The sequence below is a fragment of the Gobio gobio genome, assembly GCF_949357685.1.
Source record: "Gobio gobio genome assembly, chromosome: 18".
NCBI classification, from domain to species: Eukaryota; Metazoa; Chordata; class Actinopteri; order Cypriniformes; family Gobionidae; genus Gobio; species Gobio gobio.
The window spans coordinates 26,370,985-26,395,202 of NC_137111.1; the positions used below are offsets into that span (position 1 = coordinate 26,370,985).

Consider the following 24,218-nt stretch of genomic DNA (forward strand, 5'->3'; position numbering starts at 1 on the left):
AAACAGTATAACTGTTCAGAAAATTGTATGTACGCTAGACGGAGGCGGGGAGCGCGGAGGGAGGGAGCGCGGCCTACGAACTCCTCTTGAGCTGGCTTCTGCTGATGAAACTGCAAACTATTCTTCAGTAAAATTTTCTTTAATTAATCTGACTCCTGACTCCTGGTCTTCATTTTTCACTACTGGTCCTGGGTCCTAAGCTGTTACCCCAACAGTAGGATTAGGGTTTGGTGTAAGGTTAGTTACTTGTAATTGTGCATAATATACTGTTATTACTATGGTAAGTACATGTAACATATGTAACAAGGACACTGTGAAATAAAGTGTTACCGATATGAACTATGAATATGGATTTTTATTTTTTATTTTATTTATGACTATAAAAGTAAGAAAATAATAATATAAAATGCCTCCATTTCAAATCCGCCATTTTGTACTTGGATAAGTATACATACTTAGTTATAGTTTGGAGACTATAGCTAAGTCAAATACATATTTGTGATAGCTATACTCATTTATCTATGAATACTGAACTCAAAAATAGCATAAGACAAAGTTCTAATCTGATTTAGCTCTCCGATATGGAACCTCTGGGAGTCAGACATTTGCATGTAAGTCAGACTGCCTCTTCCAATCTAAGTGGGTGTTTTCGGCCAAAATAAGATACAAAGTGGATACAAATACTTTGTGTCGCTATACTAAAAAGACGTCTGACTGACTCACTGTGAGAAGGGTGAAGATTCCCTTCTGCAGAGCAGAGAGTGCACTTTGTCCTGGAAGCGTTGCCTTAGGGCTCGGTTATGAATACGGATGATTCGATTGATCTTAATGCCAGTGATGTGCTGAGGTTTATAATCCCACGCACAGAAACGAGATAGCAAAAGATCATAACAGGACGTGAACCTGAGGGAGGAAGCAGATAACAGTACAGATCAGTAATCCTGCCGATTAAACCGATCTTGTTAACATATATGTGGTACCAAGGCTCGCTGGTGTTTCCCTCCTCAAAGCGAATGTTCCCCACGGTTTCCAGTTCTAACAGCAGGAAGTGCACCATCATCTCCTTTCTATCTGAGGCCAAAGCTACATTTCGCTGATGACATGACACTACCCTGAGGGGAAAAAAAACAGACATGCAAAACCTAAATATAATCACGTCCAAAGGTTTACTTATAGAAAGATACACACTCACTCCTCCAAACGTAGTTCCCAGAATTTCAGTCTGTCTTTAAGAGCATCCAGCTTGTGCTGAAGTCTCTGCTCATGACTAAGGTCAGAGGTCATGTCTTCAGGTTCTCCTGACTTCTTCCCAGCACACTGCACATGGGACAGCTCACACTTCAGCTGCTCACAGAGGGTAAGTGTGGTTTATTGCAAATACTCAGCTATAGGGGACAAATATGTGCCCAGAAAAATTGAATAATAGCGTTTAGTCCCTGTCTGCTACATACTGTACTGTATACTCACATTTCTGAGCATACGTGCTAGCACTCGTATTCTCTCCTCTGGTAGTTGTATCTGGTCTCTCCTCTCCTGCCTGAGCTTGGCTTTGAGTTCATCAAACTGCCTTTGCGCGCAACGTACCCGCATGGTGTAATACATCATTTTCTTCATGACTGTAGACTGATGCACAATCACACAGTGACGTTCTCAAAATTATCATCTCTTTGGTTAACCCGAAACACAAAAGATTAATTTTCAGACGCATAAAATACACATTCTCTCACCTCTGCAAAGTCTTTGAGATGTTTGCTGGATATGTCATATGTGTCCAGGCACTGCAGATGTGGCATGTGATATATGACATGTATGTAGTAATTATAGAGCAGACACAGTGGGTTTGGAATAGACTGAGGGTCCTTCAGACTCAGGTGCCTTAGTCGTTGCAGCCGAGTCAGATGGGTCAGTTCCTGTAAGACAAAAAAAAGAATTCTACAAATTTCACATACTATATGTTTTTCCATCCATAAATATGAAAATAAAAAAAAAACTGACATTCTACACTCACCTAAAGGATTATTAGGAACACCATACTAATACTGTGTTTGACCCCCTTTCGTCTTCAGAACTGCCTTAATTTTACGTGGCATTGATTCAACAAGATGCTGAAAGCATTCTTTAGAAATGTTGGCCCATATTGATAGGATAGCATCTTGCAGTTGATGGAGATTTGTGGGATGCACATCCAGGGCACGAAGCTCCCGTTCCACCACATCCCAAAGATGCTCTATTGGGTTGAGATCTGGTGACTGTGGGGGCCATTTTAATACAGTGAACTCATTGTCATGTTTAAGAAACCAATTTGAAATGATTCGAGCTTTGTGACATGGTGCATTATCCTGCTGGAAGTAGCCATCAGAGGATGGGTACATGATGGTCATAAAGGGATGGACATGGTCAGAAACAATGCTCAGGTAGGCCGTGGCATTTAAAAGATGCCCAATTGGCACTAAGGGGCCTAAAGTGTGCCAAGAAAACATCCCCCACACCATTACACCACCACCACCAGCCTGCACAGTGGTAACAAGGCATGATGGATCCATGTTCTCATTCTGTTTTTGCCAAATTCTGACTCTACCATCTGAATGTCTCAACAGAAATCGAGACTCATCAGACCAGGCAACATTTTTTCAGTCTTCAACTGTCCAATTTTGGTGAGCTCGTGCAAATTGTAGCCTCTTTTTCCTATTTGTAGTGGAGATGAGTGGTACCCGGTGGGGTCTTCTGCTGTTGTAGACCATCCGCCTCAAGGTTGTGCGTGTTGTGGCTTCACAAATGCTATGCTGTATACCTCGGTAGTAATGAGTGGTTATTTCAGTCAAAGTTGCTCTTCTATCAGCTTGAATCAGTCGGCCCATTCTCCTCTGACCTCTAGCATCAACAAGGCATTTTCGCCCACAGGACTGCCGCATACTGGATGTTTTTCCCTTTTCACACCATTCTTTGTAAACCCTAGAAATGGTTGTGCGTGAAATTCCCAGTAACTGAGCAGATTGTGAAATACTCAGACCGGCCCGTCTGGCACTAGCAACCATGCCACGCTCAAAATTGCTCAAATCACCTTTCTTTCCCATTCTGACATTCAGTTTGGAGTTCAGGAGATTGTCTTGACCAGGACCACACCCCTAAATGCATTGAAGCAACATGCCATGTGATTGGTTGATTAGATAATTGCATAAATGAGAAATTGAACAGGTGTTCCTAATAATCCTTTAGGTGAGTGTACAATAAGTGAGTAAACCATTTTTTTTTTGTGTCAAGCATCACCATTATTACTCATACGCATGGTATATTTGTTTACACTATGGGCATGAATGATATCTTCAAGTGTGATCCAACTAATGATTTTTACCTGGTGGATGATAAATAAGCTGAAAAAAAACGTAGACCCTTATGGTGAACGTTTACAACATGTTCACCATAAGGTGGAAGGAGGGACCTGAGCTGTATTTAGGGCCCAGAATGCCTTTATAGAGTCTTGGCTTTTTTGACTTGGCCAGTAAGAAACCAGCTAGCAACCACCCGACCACCTTAGCAAACCGTATAGCAATGTACTAAATATCCTTCAGAACATCTTTGTGGCAACCACCCAAAACACTGTAGCATCAAGCTGGCACCTTTTGCATGAATGTATGCTGTTTGTGATTGTTATTTTGGTATTAATATTTCTGAAATATTAGGAAACAACTTCCGCCTACACAAATGAAACATTTTGCTTTATTTTGGACATTAAATGGAAGTGCATTAGTTTCCCATTAGAGAAAAGCACCTCGAATGAGCCCGAAGATAGTTCACCTGAACAATGGGCCCACAGATGAACAGCACAAAAAGTACCCAATACAAACATGATTCTGTGTGTGTTAGACAGAAAGAGCAGTGAAGAACCGTCAGACATACAGAGAAGCTTTCAATCACTCGACTCACACAAAATAACAAAGGCTCCCATTTAGATGCCCACCCCGTTCAGACCCCAGACCACTTGAAAATGAAAATATTTATGTGTTATTGAAAAAGTGGCTGTTTTTCCTCTCGTAAAGGAGAGACAGGCGAAAACTGCTTGGGCAGAGATGTCACATTACGATAATGATGTGAACTGAAAAGTAAAAGCTTGAATCTTGCCATTCCTGAAATGATCAGGTCTTTCTGGGGTAGTTGAGAAAGTAAGGAGTATGCACAGAAATAACAGTAATCAGATCTATAGTGAGCAGGAGAGGGAGGATGCAATAATGGCCTGCTGATACAGGCCTACAGTAATAACGGTGCAAAGGCAAGAAGGAAATTATTACTCTGTAATCTCGGACACAAACAAACAAACAAACAAACAAAATTGGCTCTACACAACAGGCAATCAACAACCTGATAAGAGAAAACTCATGAAAATTGTATTTAGTAGTTGCCCATTGAAAACCTCACTGCCACTGTGTGCTGTGGGTGTAGGATTTTTTGCCTGTTTTATTGTAAACTATGGAAAAGTCATAAGTTGGACTTCTTGGAAGATACACTTCTCCTCAGCAAGCCACATGATTATACACTGATTCCTAATATTGTGTTGATCCTCCTTTTGCTGCCATAAAAGCCCTGACCCATTGAGGCATGGACTCCACTAGATTAAAGGGTTAGTTCACCCAAAAATGAAAATTCTGTCATTAATTATTTACCCTCATGTCGTTCGACACCCGTCAGACCTCCGTTCATCTTCGGAACACAAATGAAGATATTTTAGTTGAAATCTGATGGCTCTGAAAGGCCTCCATTGGCACAATGCACGGTACACTCTCAAGACCCTTAAAAGGTACTAAAGACGTCGTTACAAAGTTTTTCAACTAAAATATCTTAATTTGTGTTCTGAAGATGAACGGAGGTCTTACGGGTGTCGAACGACATGAGGGTAAGTAATTAATGACAGAATTTTAATTTTTGGGTGAACTAACCCTTTAAGTTATGCTGTGGTATCTGGCACCAAGATGTTAGCAGCAGATCCTTTAAGTCCTGTAAGTTGCAAGGTAAGGTCTCCATGGATTGGACTTGTTTGTTTAGCACATCCCACAGATGCTCGATTGGATTGAGATCAGGGGAATTTGGAGGCCAAGTTAACACCTCAAACTCGTGCTCCTCATACCATTCCTGAACCATTTTTGCTTTGTGGCAGGGAGCATTATCCTGCTGAAAGAGGCCACAGCCACCAGGGAATACCGTTTCCATGAAAGGGTGTACATGGTCTGCAACAATGCTTAGGTAGTTGGTACATGTCAAAGTAACATCCACATGGATGGCAGGACCCAAGGTTTCTCATCAGAACATTGCCCAAAGCATCACACTGCCTCCGCTGGCTTGCCATAGTGCATCCTGGTGCCATGTGTTCCCCAGGTAAGTGACGCACCGGCCATCCACGTGATGTAAAAGAAAACGTGATTCATCAGACAATGCCACCTTCTTCCATTGCTCTGTGGTCTAGTTCGGATGCTCACGTGGCCACTGTTGGCGCTCTCGGCGGTGGACAGGGGTCAGCATGGGCACCCTGACTGGTCTGCGGCTATGCAGAGCCATACGCAACAAACTGTGATGCACTGTGTATTCTGACACCTTTCTATTAGAATCAGCATTAACTTCTTGAGCAATTTGAGCTACAGTAGCTTGTCTGTTTGATCGGACCACACGGGCCAGCCTACGCTCCCCACGTGCATCAATGAGCCTTGGCCGGTCATGCCCCTGTCGCCGGTTCACCACTGTTCCTCCCTTGGACCACTTTCCACTGCAGACCGGGAACACCCCATAAGAGGTGGTTTTTGAGATTTTTGGACACATTTGGAGATGCTCTGATCTAGTCGTCTAGTCATCACAATTTGGCACTTGTCAAACTCACTTAAATCCTTATGCTTGCCCATTTTTCCTGCTTCTAACACATCAACTTGGAGGACAATGTTCACTTGCTGCCTAATAAAGCCCACCCACTAACAGGTGCCGTGATGAAGAGATAATCAGTGTTATTCACTTCACCTGTCAGTGGTCATTATGTTATGCCTGATCAGTGTAGGTATCTAGTTAATAGCAGCTATATAACAGCTATAACCACAACAATGGTTTTGATTCAGACAGTTTTATTTCACTCTCATTAAGGTAAAATCATCAAAACTTCCCACAAATTCCAAGTGGTGCTCACTGCAGAGCCATCTCCACCTCTCCGGACGTCATGTCCTCTCAATCTTATTCCTATTGAAATGAATGAATTTCCCCTGCAAAATCTCGCCAAGCAACAGAACATGTGACCGCACATTAAGGGTTAAGAACATTAAACATTTTATAAAGTATGAGTAATAATAGTAGGGTTGCATGAGTAGCATAGGTTAGCAAATACTATTTGTTAGTAATAATTGCATGAATAATGTTATATTTCTCATACCTTGAAGGAACTGATTTTGTTCCCTGAGAGGTTTAGATTTTGGAGATTGATGTTGGGATCCAGGCTATGACCTCAAATATAAACATGTTAAATGTTAGAGTATTCATCAACAGATTTTGAATGTCTAAGAAGTGAATGTACTATTATAGTACTAGAATGAAATGCTAAAATTGTCAAAATGTGGTGTTTGACAGTGAACCTACCTATAAACTCAATAGCATTATCAGCAAGATTCAACTCTTCAAGGTTTACAAGTGATTTCAGTCCCTTTAAATCAAGGTGTAAAACAGTGGTGTAAAACACAAATATTCTACTTTGAAATTCTATTTACAGTATCTCCAGACATAGGCTACCTGTATGTCAGAGATCTGGTTCTTATTAAGCCACAGAACATGAAGGTCGACCAACATCTCTAGATTTGTGATCTGCTGGATGTTGTTGTCATACAGAAATAACTTCTGCAGATGCACACAGTTATGTAACGTTAGGCCTGAGATTTCCTACAACACACAAACAATAACAGATAGATTTAATCAATTACAGAAAGCATGTGAAATTAAAAAATGTTGGCAAAATTGCAGAAAAGGCTAAAAAAAAAACACTGTGATCACTCTGAAACACCATAAAACATTTCCAGAAATATTAATACAATATTCCAAATCTTTTCAGTAACTTACAATAAGTTTGCACTCCACTACCCATAATTCTCTGAGGAGTGGGCAGTATTCCAGGCTCTGCATTGAGCTGATGTTTTGCCCTACAATAGTGAGTCTGGACAGTCTGGGGAAGAGAGAGAGTCCCACCATGCGTGGGAACCCAGAGAAAAACATCTCCAGAACCGTTTCACCACTCCCCTCCTGACACACCTTCTCATGGCAGAGTCCATTAGACACACACTGAGGAAATAAACAGAACACAAACCTCAGCACTGACCAGCACATGTGGCTAGATTAGAAAACCAAACATTGAGAGCAAATTGCACATGAATGTCCTATAGTTAAAGCTACAAAACGCAAGTAGGCCTAAATGAAACAACTCACCAGTTCTTTTATAATTTCTTCATCTCCAGTTAGACTCTGCTTTTCATTCTGTGTCATTATCTCCTTAAAAACAGTAACGTTATTTTCAATTCAACAAATGTAAACGATTTAAAACGTGGTCACTAAATCTTTACTGAAAATAAAAACTCTCGAACAAATTCTCACACAAAAATACACGTTTTTTTGTTGTTTTTTTAATGTATTTATTTTTACAAATTGTATAAATACATTTCTATACGAGAGAAACCTCACCTGTTTGTATGTCCGGCTGTATGCTGGTCCAGACAGAGACCGGCAGATGAGATGACCAAGTCAAATTCCTTCACTCTCCATAATTTAGAACTAACGTACAAATCCAACAGATCGGTTAAGCCTCTTTTCACCATAAAGTTTAACAGCTGCAAGATGCCTGTCAACTGTAAACGTACCTTTCAACAGTGAGAACATGTCAACTCTCCAGTATCGAGCCGCACTTGTAGTGATTTTCCTTTTTATTTTGGTCACTGCAATGTTTACATCAGGCCGTTGCTAAGGAAGCGTGTCTCGCCGGTGCTAAGGAAGCCCTGTTGGAATGTGTTGCTGTCCTCCAGCAGACGGTGCTAAAACACCGGGATCATCGACCCGTTCACATGGTCCCTGCTCACTGACACTGTGCAATACTTCTGTTAGAGCCAACTCTGGCAGTAAGAAATACATCAAATGAGAAAGCGTTGTAGGGCAATGTACATTTTTGGAACGAGGTTTAAAATGCGACGCTTCTCGTGGTATAGGCCTAGCGTCTTGATAGTGTTCAATTTTTTATTTGGAATTTGGACAACATTAAATCATTTGTTTACACTTTTAAAATAGTTATAAAAATCTATACAATCAAAAAAAAAAAATTATCGTTCCCACCCAAAACCCGCAGAACCATAGGCATCTATGCGTAAAAGAGAGGAGCATAGATGCCTATGACAACTAACTAGAAAAGAGACCAACTAGACAAACTAGAAAAGAGATTTAAAAGGGGATGATTTTTTTTTTCATATAAAATAAACTTGTTCTTCAGGATGTTTTCTAGAATTAATCCAGCTAACTTTGTCCGATGTAATGATAGATAAATAAATAAATAAATAAATAAATAAATAAATAAATAAATAAATAAATAAATACAGGCTAATGGCTAATCAAAATTATTAAGAACACAATTTCTTTAAAAAAAAAAAAAAACTAATTTCAGACCGCAATAACCAGGAGAAAAGGCATGTTTATTAATCATTTTATTAATCGCTGTATGTATTTGTGTCATTTACGTTGACGTCCATTTAAAAAGCTTAAATGTTGCATGAACCACGCCCTTGGTGTGGAGGCGCGCGCACACGGACTGTCCTCTAACCGGAATGTCGCTCTCGTTCTCCGTCCTAAATCCGTGCCAACCGCGAGCCGCACAGATACAGTGACGTCAGCTCCGAGACACTGAACCAAACACATCAAGCCCACTGGCTCCGCTGCTGCGAGACGGGAAGCATCGGTCAGGATCGGCCATATTAAGCGTCACATATTCAATTCCTTCTGCGATCTCACAGAATCCTTCTCGCTTCGGAACAAACTCTCCGCGTGCGATTACTTGCAAGCATGTCCGCCAATTCGAGCGAGGGGCCGGGTTTGGATGGGAAATGGTTCGAGGAGGAGGAGGAGAAGAACGGGATGTTTGGGAGCGCAGGGCCCCGTTTCGACGAGATGCGGGACGATTTGCACGCGCCCAAGCAACAATTCCATCCCTTTGAAGGAAGCGGCGTTACCATGGAAACTGCATCTACAGGTAATTTTGGGCTTTGTATGATTTCGCTTTGTGTGTTTTAGCGGCGACACCCGTGTTTTGTAGTGCCGGGGATAAAAGGAAAGAAGCAGAAGAAGACGACGACGATGATGATGATGAATTGGAGATGAAGGGAGACAGACCAGGCCATGGGTGTGACAGCGCCTGGATGTCTCTGCATACACAGACGCGCAGTGTGCTCTAGGCAACTATGGTAGTTCAAACAACACGATTAAACAAACGACACACACAATAAAACAAACAAAAACATTCTTATGCTGCTCTCTAATGCTTTTCAGAATTACGCAATGATGATGACAGAACTCCGATGCGTGTTCATAAAGCCTCAATAATGTAATCATCATTTCTTTGTCTTTGTGCTCATCCTGTCTCACTGCCCTCTTTCTCCTCACCCCGTCTCAATCGCAGGGTATGGCTCAACGATTGGGCTTTGTCCACCCCTTTCATAGACTAGCACAGCAGGACTATGAAAACTTTATCTCGATATGACAGTCCATACTGTACTGTAACACACTCTGACCCAACCCGATCTCATGAGAAAATGTAGCCATTTTACAAGCTGGTGATTTCTTCTGAATTATTACAATATAATTTGTATAGAAAGGGGAAAAAAGTAAGCATGAAGGTCCACCCCTAAATCTAACCTGTCAGTGGGGCATGACTCGAGCAGATCATTCGATAATGTACAAATGAGATTGTAAGAATTCATACCAAGTATAAAGATAAATAGCTTTGAATTGTGTTGTCATACCTGCTGTTGTACATCAAACTTTTAAAAAACACATTTGCATTCAATTTAACATTATATTTTATTCTGTAGTCTGGTCAATTATGTCTGGTTTGTCGAGTTTGGCCTTAAAGTGCACTTTTTTTGCATTAAAAGTTTTTCAGAGAAATAAATGAGTAGTAGGCTACTTGAAAATGATATCCACTCAAATGATATCCACTCAAATGACGGCTCCATTAACATCAGTAGCCTAATCTATTTTACATGGAACATGGAATTTTTCATACTTGGTTTATAATTGATTTAATTGTCACTGAAAACTAGGATAGCTATTCTAGACACGTTTACCTTTTGTTTCACAGAAAAAAATTACACAGTCCTTAAAGGGATAGTTTACCCCAAAATGAAAATTCTGAAGTAATTTACTCACCCTCAAGTTTTTTCCAAACCTGTATACATTTTCTTTTCTTTTGTTGAACACAAAAGAAGATATTTTGAAGAATCTTTGTAACCAAACAGTTGATGGGCCCCATTGATTTCCATATTCTTCGAAATATCTTCTTTTGTGTTCTGCAGAAGAGTTGAGTTGAGTTCATTTTTGGGTGAACTATCCATTTAAGGGGGGTGTTTCCCCACCCTTAAACTAGGGATGTGCCCGAAGCCTAAATCAGAATTCGGAAAGGTATAGAAAATGAATCAGGCATTCTACAGAACACCTAAAGGGACATGGTTAGGCCTGCTGCGGTAGTCGGGACACATTACAGTAGGCTACATCAGATTTCACTCAAGGAGAGATGACTGACAGGACGATGTCGGATGATTTGGTGCGCAACAGATCCAAAAAATCTGCGGTCAGTACCGCCACTCCCTATACATAGAGAGTATTTGATCGCGAATGGGAAAGTGAAAGAAAAAAGCGAGCACTCATTTAAAAGCGATTTCAATACCCTGCATATTGATCCCTGATGCCTGCAAATGATATACAATTACCCAACTATATAATTGTGAAAGATTGCAAAAATATTAAAATATATTTTTCCTCCCATTTCATATTTGTCCCTTAAAGTAACACACCACTCTTTTTGAAAATAGGCTAATTTTCCAACTCCCCTAGAATTAAACAGTTGAGTTTTACCGTTTTCGAATCCATTCAGCCAATCTCCGGGTCTGGCGGTAGCACTTTTAGCATAGCTTAGCATAGATCATTGAATCTGATTAGACCGTTAGCATCTTGCTCAAAAAATGACCAAAGAGTTTTGATATTTTTCCTATTTAAAACTTGACTCTTCTGTAGTTACATCGTATACTAAGACAGACGGAAAATGAAAAGTTGCAATTTTTTAGGCCGATTTGCTAACGTTCTAATCATATTCAATGATCTATGCTAAGCTATGCTAAAAGTGGTATTGCCATACCTAGGGGAGTTGGAAAATGAGCCTATTTTCATATAATAAATAGTGGCGTGTTCCTTTAAGGGATGCATCTTTTCATTTCCGAACACAGCATTCGGCTTCAGGCATATCTTTGAGATGAATATATTAGAGATATTAGAGAGTATATTAGAGTTTTCATGAGTATTCCATGGTTATATCAAAGAGGAATGGAAGAAAGGTTTGTTCTGGATACAGATTTGTTCAGGATGTCAACATTTATGGACACATGTTGAGCAAAGTTTGTGTTATTATTGGCTTAAACATGATGTTGCTTCAACCTTTGAAGCAGCTCTGATGTAGCTGTTTTGATGCTATGAACAACAATTGATCAAGAAAGCACTGTCCTGCATTGTAACGCTAAAGTTTTCTCTCTTTTTCTGCAAACTCTTATTTCTGAGAATTGCTGAGCTGCTAAAACTAAAACCTCACTGACTGTAACAAATAATGACAACGAGTTTATTAAGACAAGATGTTCTGGCATCTTAAAACCTGATTTCTAAACCTCAGACAATGATGCGGATTTAATACTGGACAACAATAAAACACAGAACTACCTTATCAAGAAGGAAGTGTACATGATTGCAGGTTCGGAGGCAGATATCCAAGCACTCAGCTTTTAGTGCTTCAATGGATCAATGTGACAGATAAAGTAGCAACGTATCTATAGAAACCCTCTCAGAGCGAAGCCTATCACGCACATAGCATGTAAAATACATAAGGTGTAATACACACTCATGCATGCTTTCAAATTTCATAGAAAACCATTAGAGCTTTTCGCTGCTTTTTCGTGTTGCTAATTATCAGATACTGCTTCTGCAGGTGCTCCTCGGTCCATTAAGAGTCTGATTGAGTTGCCATTATGGCTCAGAGTGCTATTATTAGCTATGGGGAAACTGGGCATGCACACATACACACACATACGCCCATGCACAGTCTCTCTCACATGCTGAAATATTCATGAGCCGGGGCCTGAAATCCCTCAGCTCCCCCCCATGTACTGCATGGTTAGCTTTAAAACACACACACACACTCGCGCATTCACAAAGCCAGCTAACAAAAAAAAGTTCTAAGAACATTTTGTGATCGTTCCCATTAAGTTACGGTAACATTCTTTTCTAAATGTTCTCAGAACATTCAAAATTTTAATTTTTAAAAAATGTTTTAGAAATCTTTTTTCTTGTTTGAAACAAAAATGGACAAAGTCTAATAGTCTAAAGTCTAGTACAAATAACAAATAACATTTTCATGCTAACGTTTTGAGAACATTATTAAGACTAGATAACTATGAACAAACATTTTATTAACATTACTGGAAGATTGTTTGTTCATAACTTTAAAGGTAGGGTAGGTTGTTTTCTGGAGTGGCTAGCAATAGCAAGCTAGCATGAGATCCCACCCTCCCTTCAGAGTGCTCTACAAAGCCACGCCACCTTCAAAACACAGTTTGCAAAGCGTCACAAGACGAAAGACAGCACTGAAATACCTGAATACAGATTAATTTCGCCCTTGATAATGTTGCCGTTGAAACGCATACATTTGAGTCAAGAACTGCTCAGAGTATAACGGCATGGGTTTCCATATCTTCCAAATTACAGTAGTTATGGCTTGAATGCAGAATAAGCTCGTTGTTTTGGTTTGGTATTTCGGTTGCGGTGCTCGGTGACTGACGTCTGTCTAACTCTGCATAGCACGAAACGCACTGATGATGTGTGATGTGAGGGTGTGCGGAGGTATGAAAATACAAACGTTGACAGGCAAATAGGGAATCTTACGAATGCAATGATCGGACAAACATTTTATGGTCCCAACGTTTTCCACAGACTATATATATATATATATATATATATATATAATACTTATGCTACCACTTAACTTAATGATTGCTATCAGGATGTGAAGAGACTTTCAACCAGCATAACAAAAAATGTTTCTGGAACAAATCGCCTACCCTGCCTTTAGGAGAACCTTGCCAGAATGTTAGCCAAAGTTCTGAGAACGTTGTCTGTTAGCTGGGAAAATGCACAGTCTTTCCTCCTCTCATGGACGCAAGCCCAATTACGCATATTCCCTTAAAGGCATTCAAATGCACTCACACAAAGACTCTTTCTCTCTCTTTCCCTCTTTCACACTCTGGCTATGGTGAGGTTCTTGTTTCTTCCCTCCCTCCCTCTCTCTCGCTCGCTCTCTCTCTCTCTCTTCCTGTCTTTCATGTTGATTTGGCCTGTAGTTGGCTCAGTCTTTAGCATTCTCCCTTTTTAAACAAACAGAGGGAGGTCTATTTATAGGCTGAGTGAGAGCGAGACAGAGCTCAGTCTTTTACAGTAGCCAAAGCCAGTGAGCTCACAGCTCTTTAAAAGAGCTGGAAAAAGATCTGTCCACATGGTGAGCAGCTCAACACAACAGAAATCCCATAACTCTGATTAGATTGTGCCATCAGTAACATCACTCACACATGTCAATATGTCCACCGTAATCCACTTCCGACTGTCTCTCTCCCCCTAGTTGTCTCTCTCTCTCTGTCTGCCTGTCTAATATGCTGAGGGGAAGGCCTAGACGAGGAGGAATGCTAGAGCGGACTGTCTGTCTGCATTCACAAAGTCACTCGGGCATGAGAGAGAGGCCGGGCGAGATCAACAAACAGTGCAGGGTGAATGTGAAAAGAGCATTCATTCTGTCACTTTCAGCCAAAGGCATACAAGGACCACTCGAATAGACGCAACACTAGGGGTCTCCATCGAGAAATTGATTGTATAAACTTTTCAAGACAGACCTACCTAGAATTTTGAGGTTGTTAAATGGTGGCACAAAAGTCGACAGGATTTCAGCTATTGTTTCTATCAAAATGCTGTTGTTTATTCGCCTTATTTTCATTACAAATCCAAGCCTGTATGATTTTATTTATTCTTCTAAACACAAAAGAAGTCCAAACAACATTGGACTTGATTCAATTCTTTGGACAACTACAATGATACGTTTTTTTACAATATCTTCTATTCCACAGAAGAAGAAGAAAAAAGTTGTACAGGTTTGGAATTCATTGCCCTTTCATTGTTAGTAAAGAACTACACTACCCATGAACTCATGATCTCTGTTACCATGGAAATGTGAGTCCTGCCAAAAGAGCTTAGCAATGTCCAACTCCCAGCCAGCATTGCTAATGACATAACTGACCCTGCGTCCCGATGTGCATAGTATCCATCCTAAATAGTATGTGAGATTAGAATAATTGTGTCCCAAAACATTAGTATGTTGAAAAAAGAATGCCAAAAGTCCCCAGATGGTCTACTATTTTTGAGGTGTGGATCTGTGCACACTAACGGATAAAATTGCCCACAACCCATTGCACTTTGTAGGGAGATTCGGTTCAAACACAAATAAAAAGTGTTAAAAAACTACAAACATGGCCACCATTATGCACAAATTTGAGGAGAGTTCTCTGCATGAAAGACCCACAACTGGCAGATCATCGTACTACTTGTTTTCTCTCCAATACAGTAGGAAATTAAATGAAATGAAATGTGGAGGATGTTAACTGTGAGAAGATGATTGACAGGCCATTTTACAGTGACGGGATGCATGCAACTATGACAGTGAAATGATGTGATCCCAAAGATTGTCTACTTTTCTGCGACACACTCAAAAGTATGTACTTTTTCTTCACAAAAAGAGTACATACTTTTAGGGCGTATTATAATTAGACGTATTGGGATGTAGCATGAGTCACTGGCTGAATTCAGAATAGTATACTACACTTTACTATATAGAGACCTGGCCGAAATAGTAAATTTAGAATTCTATACAAAATTCAGGCACACCCATAAAACCAAATGTGTCTTTGTCAAAGTACTTTTTTTTCACTTTGAAAGATTAGAACTCTGTATTTTTTTTTTAAATTTCTGTGGTTAAAATGAATAGGAAAAATATTTTCAAAATCAAGGGTGCTAAAAAATAGGTAGTCACTCTGTTAAAAGAGAGAGAGAGAGGGTCCTCCATTTATCTCATTCTGTTTTTCTGCTGTTACTGTATGTGTTGGCACGACACATACATTGTCAATATGTCTGATATTAACACATTTAGCTCGCAAACAAAAATGGAGAAGGCAATTCCATAAAGCACTGTGACCGGTTCAGTGTAAAAAAAAACCTGGCGGATGAAGCAAGTGAAATATTGAAAATAAATGCACATTGAGATGAGTCTTCTGAAACATACTGTAGAATTTATATTTCGCTTTAATTTATTTTTATTTCAGTTTTAGTTATTGAAGTACTTCAACTTAAATTTATTTCAGTTCGTTGCCAAGACAACTTTTCTCATTTTCATTCAAGTTTTTCATCTAATATAGGCTGTAGACAGCAAGATAGCGGTTTTGAAATCACATCATACCCTTCTTCAAACTGCAGTCTGCCATTGGTCCATTATGATGTTATTTCCTACTGTAATTTTAGTGCAGGGTGATGGGCATGTAATAGAAGGGTGCACTTGATATTGGTCCGTGTAACATTCACAGGATTTGTTGTCAATTTTCATTAATCCTCTTAAGACTCGACTGATTTCACAGAGACAGAGCAGATGTTTCCAGCTGTGTCACAGAGGGCTGTGTGGTGTCCACAGTGCCCAACCAGTCAATGTCACTACATTTTCAAACTTCCTATCTGCTCTTTCTCTCAGTCCAGTGGGAATCAGATTTACAGCACTTCTGGAAAAATAATCGACTTTCATGTTGGTTCTCTGCATAGATTGTTTTTCAGCTGTAGGGCTGTGTCTTGGTCTATTGTCTTTTTTCTTCCTTTTTTTCTGTTTTTGAGTGCAGATGCATAAATATACTCTAAAACTCCATGAGTATTTACATATCTAAATGTTGTAAATCTGACTGCTGACCCCTGCACATGGCTGAGTCTACTGTGTGAATACATAAAATGTTAGAAGAGCACTTCACATAACACACAGACACGCATAAAGCCTTTAAAGTATGCTAGTGTTTAGGTTTAGTGAATTCTACAGAATTCATGCAAATAAACTTTAAACTAAAGAAATTTACTAAATTATGATGAACCCATTCAGACCCTGCATTCATTACAATGGACATCACTTTTCTCTGATGTTTTTTTTTTGTCATTTTGTCCCAAATGGCACTGGATTATTATATTGAGTATCATGCATTTTTGCTTTTTGACAAAAGTATTCATTTAAAATGAAGCATGGTGGCATAATTCTAACTATTATCTTTAAACCATGTAAATCGTAGGATCATAGAATCATAGGATTTATTCTGGTGAATTGATTTTTTAAATTGATTATCATTTACAGCTCTATTTAGAAAGGAACTAAAGCATGGTCATATTTGTTCCCTGGAAAATATTTTGGGTCTCTGTTTTGTTCAACTCTATCTTTGAATGCGCATCATCATATGAACAAACATCCTACAGTTGCACTGATTTAAGTCTCCAAACACCTAGGCCTGGTTTCACAGACAAGGCTTAGATTAAGCCAGGATTAGGCTTTCTATCTATAGTACTGTATATCAGTATGGTGTTTTGTGTGCATCAACAGAAAAATGCTCACATTATTGAACCAATATTGGAAACAAACATCACTCAAAAATAATTTGAGTCCAGACAGTTATCGATTTCCATTACTAATAACTCTCTCTTTCTCTAGGTGACTCTCTGTCTGACATGTTTATGAAGTCATCACCAGGAGAGGGTGATCTGTACACCTCTCTTCTGTCCTCAAAGTCCTCCTCCAATCCTTTTAATGATGGTGCCTCTCTCTTCTCTGAGGGCAACCGTTCTCCACCTGCTCCCGCTGGAACCGACTCTGGAATCGGCATGACCCCAGGTGACCCCTCAGACCATCAGACGACCCTGCAGGGCTCACACAAGACTGACCATTATAGCTACATGGACATGGGAGACGATCTCTGTGATTTTGGTAGTGTGGGCAATACCAAAAACAAGCAGCAGCCTCTAATGTCTGGCTACGGAGATGACGAAGATGATGATGATGAGGACGAAGACGAAGATGACATCCAGGACTTCAAGCCGAAGATTCACGAAAAGGAAAGTAAGCAATCCAGCCACGACCCCTTCGATCTGGGTCGCTATTTGGAGAAGAGCCCTCCTGGATCGGAAGAAACGGAGGTGAAGAACAGTCAGGGATCGGCCGGCGGGCAGCATGCGTTTCCATACGTGGAGGATCCTTCGGATGAAGAGATGGCAGATTACCGATCGTACCGTAGGATGGAAACACCACAGAGTGCCAGTCCTGTAAAGATCACCGTGACAACAGAGTCCCACACTGCCACGACCCAGCCAGCGAGAGTGTCTCCACAAGGGGGCGTGTCCGAGAGAGAGAGCGTGCTCAGTTTCGGTCAGCAGGGTCTTCCCACTGTAACACTGTCAGAACCAGAGGACGACAGCGCAGCCTCGTCAGCTAACCACTCCCCTAATCACTCCCCTACAGGTAGATCCCTCCCCCTTGTGATGCACCTGCTTCATGCACAAGGGATGTACACCATTCAGAATTTAATTGAGAATGTGCTTTATATTAAATCCATTTCTGTATTTGAAGTGAATTTAAATAGGGGTAGCAAACAGGATGCAGAATTAATTTAATTGAATTTAACTAGAAAAGAAAACTTAAATCAGTTTTAGGGTAGTTTCAATTGAAAGGCAAGGAACAGTACATACAAAACATTTAAAAAAAGAGATGCTCAACCAACTGAAGAGGTGCAACCAAAAATCAAAAGTTCATCCCAATTGAAAAAAAGGTGCAACACTCACTCTAAAAAAAAAACGTTGCACTTTACAGTATTAGTTTAAAGGTAGGGTAGGCAATATCGGAGAGGCTAGCAATAGCATGTCAGCTTTGAAAGCATTCAATACCACCCTCCCTTCAGCGTGTCTCACAACCGTATCCACGGTTACGGCATGGTGTGAACGCAGCATAAGATCGTTGTTTTGATTCAGGAGGAACTGTAAAAGGCAGCCTCTGTTTGTTTGCGATGCTCGGTGGCCATCTGTCTACAACTCTGCATAGCCTTATGGAACACGCTGATGACGTCAGATGTCTGTGCTAGCAGGGTGCACGGAGGTATGGAAATATGTATGCTAAATGCATAAATGTAAATACATATGTTGACAGCCAGGTAAGGCATCGTATCATTGCATTCGGATCGAATGCAATGATTGGACGAACCTTTTTTGGTTCTGAGACTTCCACTGAAGATATATGTACATGTTTTAATATTTTGACCACTTCTATTATTGATTGCTATCAGAATGTGATGAGAGTTCACAGAATAACAAAAAGTATTTATGAAAAAAAATTGCCTACCCTACCTTTAAAACAAATAAAGTTTTGGCCATTGTCAGATAGATAGATAAATGGATGGATGGATGGATGGACGGACGGATAGATTTTATTTATTTATTTAGATAAGTAAACTGTTTTTAAACAGTTTATTTCTCATAATTGCAACAAATTATTTCATCTTCCAATAATATTTTTTTGTACTTTGAGGCATAAATGGGTTTTAGAGGCAGAAAAAAACACTGATCTGTAGTGTTATGGTCTTGCCTCTAATCATTTAATATTTTTAGTACATATTTAAAAATTATAATCCATATTATATTTATTCTGTCATATTTTAGTCTTTCTTAAATGCTTAGATTTTGTTACTTTCCTCAATACTCTTTTTCAGGTCGAGAGTCTCCATCTGATGTGCTGTTCCGGCCTGCAGGAATGAAATCTGTGAGCTCCACCCAAGATTCCAGCAGCATCAGCTCTCATCCCAATCTTCCTGCATCCCAGGACATCAAGAGTTCAGCTAAACCCTCATCCCCGTGGGATCAAGACCTTCACGGCAGTGGAGATGAGTCTGGAGATTCAGAAATCGAGCAAGTGGCTGAAGATTCCGATTCGCCGATACATGACTTGACAGCCAAGACCCCGCCCGCCAAAGGCGGATTCAGTCAGGCAAGCAATCCATTTGAGCAGACCAGCTATACATCTGCCGCTGATAAAGCTAGTAACCCATTTGACAAGCCACAAACCAACAAGGTCAGTGCTAGTAACCCATTTGAGCTATCTGGGGGTACCAAGGTGGGCTTTGGGCAACCTAGCAACCCGCCACTTTACAGTCTGCTAAGAGAGGAAAGGGAGGCAGAGCTCGACAGTGACCTGCTAATCGAATCTGCTTCTGAAGAAAGTCCCAAGAGGGAGCAGGAATATTCTGCCCCAAAACCTCCTGAAACATCTTCTCCCCTGACCACAGACGTCACGTCCTCGAAGCCCATCACAACCTCCAGCGCCTCGGCCTCTCCCTTCCCCGACCCCCCAGCCAGCACCCTGAGAGAAACAGAGAAAGAAAAGGAAAAGGAAAAGGAAAAGGAGAAAGCAGTGCCTGTTGAGAAGCCCAAGCCGCAACCAGAGGACAACTGGTCCACCAAACCCAGGCCTGCAGTAATGGGAACGTCTACAGTGACACCGGAGTCACACTCCAATCAGGAGAAGGAGAGTAAAAGCAAAAGCAGTATTGTGAGCTCAACCACAGAGAAAGAGGCGAATCTGTCCTTGTTACTCCAAGGCTTCAGCAGACAGAAAGGTAAGACTCTCTGCGCTTATTCTTCCTCCAAGCAGTGTTGTTTTATTATCATTTAAAAGGCGACCTATTATGCCCATTTTTACAAGATGTAATTTAAGTCTCAGGTGTCCCCAGAATGTGTCTTTGAAGTTTCATCTTAAAATTCCTCTCAGATTATTTATAGATCCATGTTGTAAATACCCATTTCTGACTACAGTCAATAACCGGTTGTTTGTGCATGTGCCTTTAAATGCAAATGAGCTGCTGCGTGCCGCCCCCTCTCCACACAGTTCCTGCCTCCATCAGATTCTCTGCCAAATACTAACAAGACATCTGCTTGGTTTTGATTATCATCTATACGATCACTCTCACGGATAGCATAGTTCTTCTTTCATCATTACAGTTTATTATTTCCACGCGTTTTAAAGCTATATTAGTTTAAACTTCTAATGGATCGTTTTCTGAGTGCACTAATCTGACGCACACAGACAACTGTCAGACGTCACGTCTCGTGAGTGTAACAAGAAGTCCACTGGCAGGCAAGTTGCTGAATCCAAATGCAGTTCTTTATTCCAAATTATAAAACATAAAGCTCAACATAAATCAAAATCCAAAACATAAAACAAAGACTTGGCAAAACAATGACTTGACTAGAACATGAAACTTACCAACAGTGGTTTACAACATTCAATAACAGACCAAGACACATGGCAGACATGAGGGCTTAAATACACTGAGACAAATGACTAGACAAGTGACACCTGTGAACAGTGATTAAACAATGAACCAATGACATGACACAGCACATGGCAGGATCACATGAGGGCAAGGGAATCACATGACAAGACCAGGAAGTGCATGACAAGACAAAACATGAGTGTGAACATGACAAACTGAAAACATGAACATGAACCGTAAAACACCCTGTGACAGAGAGCAACTTGTCTTTCACATTTTTTGTTTTTTAAACTTTCAAATACACACAAGGATCTTGTTCACCTTGCGAAAACAAAATAGTGGCGCCGTGGGTGGAAACGTGCAGATTAAGGGGCGGTAATATTATAATAAGATCCCCTTCCTACGTCAGAAGGGGAGAGAAATCTGAGTGGCTCGTTTTTTCACATGTTTGCAGAGAAAGGCTGACCCAAACAAAGTTACTGGGTTGTCCTTTTTCACGTTTTCTGGGTTGGTAGATGTACTGGTGACCCGATTATAGCACTTAAACACAGAAAAGTCAGATTTTCATGATATGTCTTTAAATAATATAATAATATTAAATTGGTAATAATTTTACAGTTTTTCTTGATTGCTTTGATACAGCTGTCAACTCAAACTCCACATTTTCAAGACGGTTAACACACAGGCCTAAACAGTGGCACTCATGGTCAAAATGGCGCATTTTGTTTGCAAAAGGCTCTAACCGCGCCACAACATTTCAAATATGCAACAAAAGCAAATTTTGCCTTCAAAAAGCACAACTTGCAAACAAGTATATGAGCTCTTTCAGTCAATCATTACACAATGGACAACAAAATACAAAATACAGAACTGCGAATCAGTGCACCATTGCTTGTCATTGTAGCCTATTGGCAGTGCCATTTGTTGTCTTTTTATATAGGCTGTGTCAAATTTGCCTTTTTGCAAAGAATTGGATCCAGAATAAGAAATGCTTTGAAGCATTTTGTACTGATTCCATGACATTCATTTGCTTGATTTTGATTATCATCTATATGATCACTCTCACGGATAGCATAGTGCTTCTTTCATCATTACAGTTTCCACGCGTTTTAAAGCTATAGTTTAAAGTTCTAATGGATCGTCATACTGATTCCATGACATTCATTTTTTTTTTCAAACCGCATCTGAAAACTGTAAAACTGTAAATATTACAGAGAATACATGTAAACCAAAATACAGTAAAATATTGGAGTATTTGGATTCTATAAAGAACATGTAATGGGAATGAGTAAACAATTACTTAAAGTATATCACTGAAGATATTTCTGTATCTACTGTACAGCAACATTACCTGTTCTCCTGTCAAAAAATTCTGACAATGGATGCAACAGTGCTTCTGTTTAGAACAGGTTGGACTCTTTGTCCAGCCTCTCTAAGAGAAAGGCCATGATTGATAACGTGATCAAAAACAGTTGCCTGAATTTCATCTGAAACCTGAGCCCTCCAACTACACCTCCACCTCGCACACGGACACCTCTTCCTCGGACCCCTCTACCTCTTCCTCTCACTCTCATCTGCCTTAGACCTCCTCCATCCATGCTGGCAAAGAACAACACAGATGTGGCACCTTTTTTTATAAGGCCTGCAGACAGATTGCTAATTGAAGATTTGTGTAAAGGAGTGTCAAACAGGTGCTTCAGTGATTTCATACTGATCTAGTTAGTTTCTAATAGTTAGGAATACATGGTTTCTGTTTGGTTACCATAGCTAAAACAATGGAGTTTGGACTGCTTGAATGACATCCGTGATAACTGTTTTGCAAAAGGGTGGGGAAAATGTGTCAATCCAATGAGAAAGGGTTAATACATTTGCAAGACGTGTCTTCTGCTCTGCTGAGATAGTGATGATGAAAACTGAGTGGATCCTAGTTTCTTTAACCAGGTCAAAGCAATCAAGAAAAACTGTAAATAAGGCATTTTTAAACGTTTTACTAAAAAAAAAAAAAAAATCTAGTAATATTTATCATCGAAGGTCAGTTGCCAAGACATTGGTCAATAAAGGTAGATTAAACGCATAAAAATATTTGTTTTATTTAACATTTATATATTTGAGGTTTGCATAGTATTCTGATTTTGCATTTGACTGATTGTATTGATTTTGATGAGTACTGAATCTTTATTGTGCAAATGAGATGAACAAATGCTCACATTTAGTCTAGAACTACAATAACACATTTACACACAACGCCTCTACACTTACTCTCAATTTTTCTCAACATGGGGGCAGGAGAGCTGTCAGTCAAATAAATGTGAAAATGCAACTTGAGTAACTCAGATATTTTGTTGTAAATTTTAAAAGTAATGCGTTACTTTACTAGTTACTTGAAAAAGTAATATTATTACGTAACTCACTTGTAATGCGTTACCCCCAACACTGGGTACAGGTATGGCACAAAATTTATTATGGATCCTAACATTGCTCTATAACCAAGAGTGCTTTTAGAACAATTAAAATGTAATTAAAATGCTAAAAACACCCAAAAAAACAAACAAAACAATAACACAAAAAGAATCCAAATGTTAAACGAAATCATATTTCATATTCAAACAAAATAACTAACTTCAATTAATTTAACTCTTTCTCTGTCAGCTTTGTTTTCTTTATTGCCAGTCAGCTGCAGCATTTTTGATCATTTTCACAAAACTTTCATGGCCCCCAGAATATTTTGTGGTATGAATATCTGACCTTGCAATATGTCAAAAGAAAGAAAAGACCCTCTGCTCTTGAACAAACAAACAAAAACTAAAAGCTGAGAAAGTTTTTGTCAATTCTATATCCAGACCGGATTCAGAATGATGATCAAAACATAGATGGTATAGATTGAATCCATCAACGCAATCAAAGCTTCACAGTCCTATACCTCTACCTGGGTCAACAAATCTTGGAGTCAAAAAGGTTGAGATCCATTGCTCTAGACTCTAGATATTGCAGGTTTGGAACCCAGCTAACATTAGTGCTGTGATGCAGGGAACATCCACTGATGCCTGACAGCTGTGATGAGAGGTGGTGAGTGTCATGAACTGATGAAGTGACGATGTAGGAGTACCAGCTAATTTCCTGTTTATCACCAAATGGCATCTCTAAACACATTCAATACAAAACCTATTTTGAATAGATCATATGATGCATTATATCACCATAACAGCTTTACAGCAACACTAGAGATAGTTTACTTAATTTATTTCATTCAGAATGAATGTATTTAATAGTATAATTGAATTAGCATAATCTTTTTCATTATCGAAAATTGTCGTGCCTCACAAAAGAGTTGTGAATGTGAGTTCACAGTCTGTATTGAATGTAATGCAATAAAATAAACAGGAACTGCCAAAAAAAAAAATGCAAGAAACATCTTTCTGATTAAGGAACAAAGGACTCCTATAAAGTGACTCTTTTTAGTGAATCAAACACATACAGTAGGACACGGCCCATTCCTTAAAACGATGGGCTCTTATGTGCTGGTTCTTTCAATGAATA

General features: G+C 39.7%; 2 protein-coding genes across 7 annotated transcripts in view; one reads left to right on the forward strand and one right to left on the reverse strand.

The window, feature by feature from the left end:
• Positions 1 to 13,557, reverse strand: part of lrrc9 (leucine rich repeat containing 9) — a 28,992-nt gene extending 15,435 nt beyond the window's left edge. For 3 of the 6 annotated variants that reach the window (XR_013818477.1, XM_079843357.1, XM_079843359.1), the window contains exons 1-12: positions 7,869 to 8,486; positions 7,693 to 7,782; positions 7,441 to 7,503; positions 7,078 to 7,296; positions 6,754 to 6,900; positions 6,604 to 6,667; positions 6,401 to 6,471; positions 1,728 to 1,910; positions 1,468 to 1,623; positions 1,193 to 1,344; positions 981 to 1,112; positions 724 to 903 (exon numbers count right to left, since the gene is read on the reverse strand). Coding sequence is in view for 4 of the 6 variants with exons in the window: in XM_079843357.1 (XP_079699483.1) it covers positions 724 to 903; positions 981 to 1,112; positions 1,193 to 1,344; positions 1,468 to 1,623; positions 1,728 to 1,910; positions 6,401 to 6,471; positions 6,604 to 6,667; positions 6,754 to 6,900; positions 7,078 to 7,296; positions 7,441 to 7,497 (1,361 nt within the window). In the remaining 2 variants the exon portion in view is untranslated. Of the gene's footprint in view, positions 1 to 723; positions 904 to 980; positions 1,113 to 1,192; positions 1,345 to 1,467; positions 1,624 to 1,727; positions 1,911 to 6,400; positions 6,472 to 6,603; positions 6,668 to 6,753; positions 6,901 to 7,077; positions 7,297 to 7,440; positions 7,504 to 7,692; positions 7,824 to 7,868; positions 8,487 to 13,367 lie in introns of those variants that run through there. The other 3 variants (XR_013818476.1, XM_079843356.1, XM_079843358.1) reach the window with 2 other exon arrangements.
• rtn1a (reticulon 1a) overlaps positions 8,788 to 24,218 on the forward strand; it is a 36,113-nt gene continuing 20,682 nt past the window's right edge. The window contains exons 1-3 of the mRNA XM_079843360.1: positions 8,788 to 9,241; positions 17,078 to 17,881; positions 19,122 to 20,024. Of these exons, the coding sequence (XP_079699486.1) occupies positions 9,055 to 9,241; positions 17,078 to 17,881; positions 19,122 to 20,024 (1,894 nt within the window). The 5' untranslated portion in view covers positions 8,788 to 9,054. The remainder of the gene's footprint in view (positions 9,242 to 17,077; positions 17,882 to 19,121; positions 20,025 to 24,218) is intronic.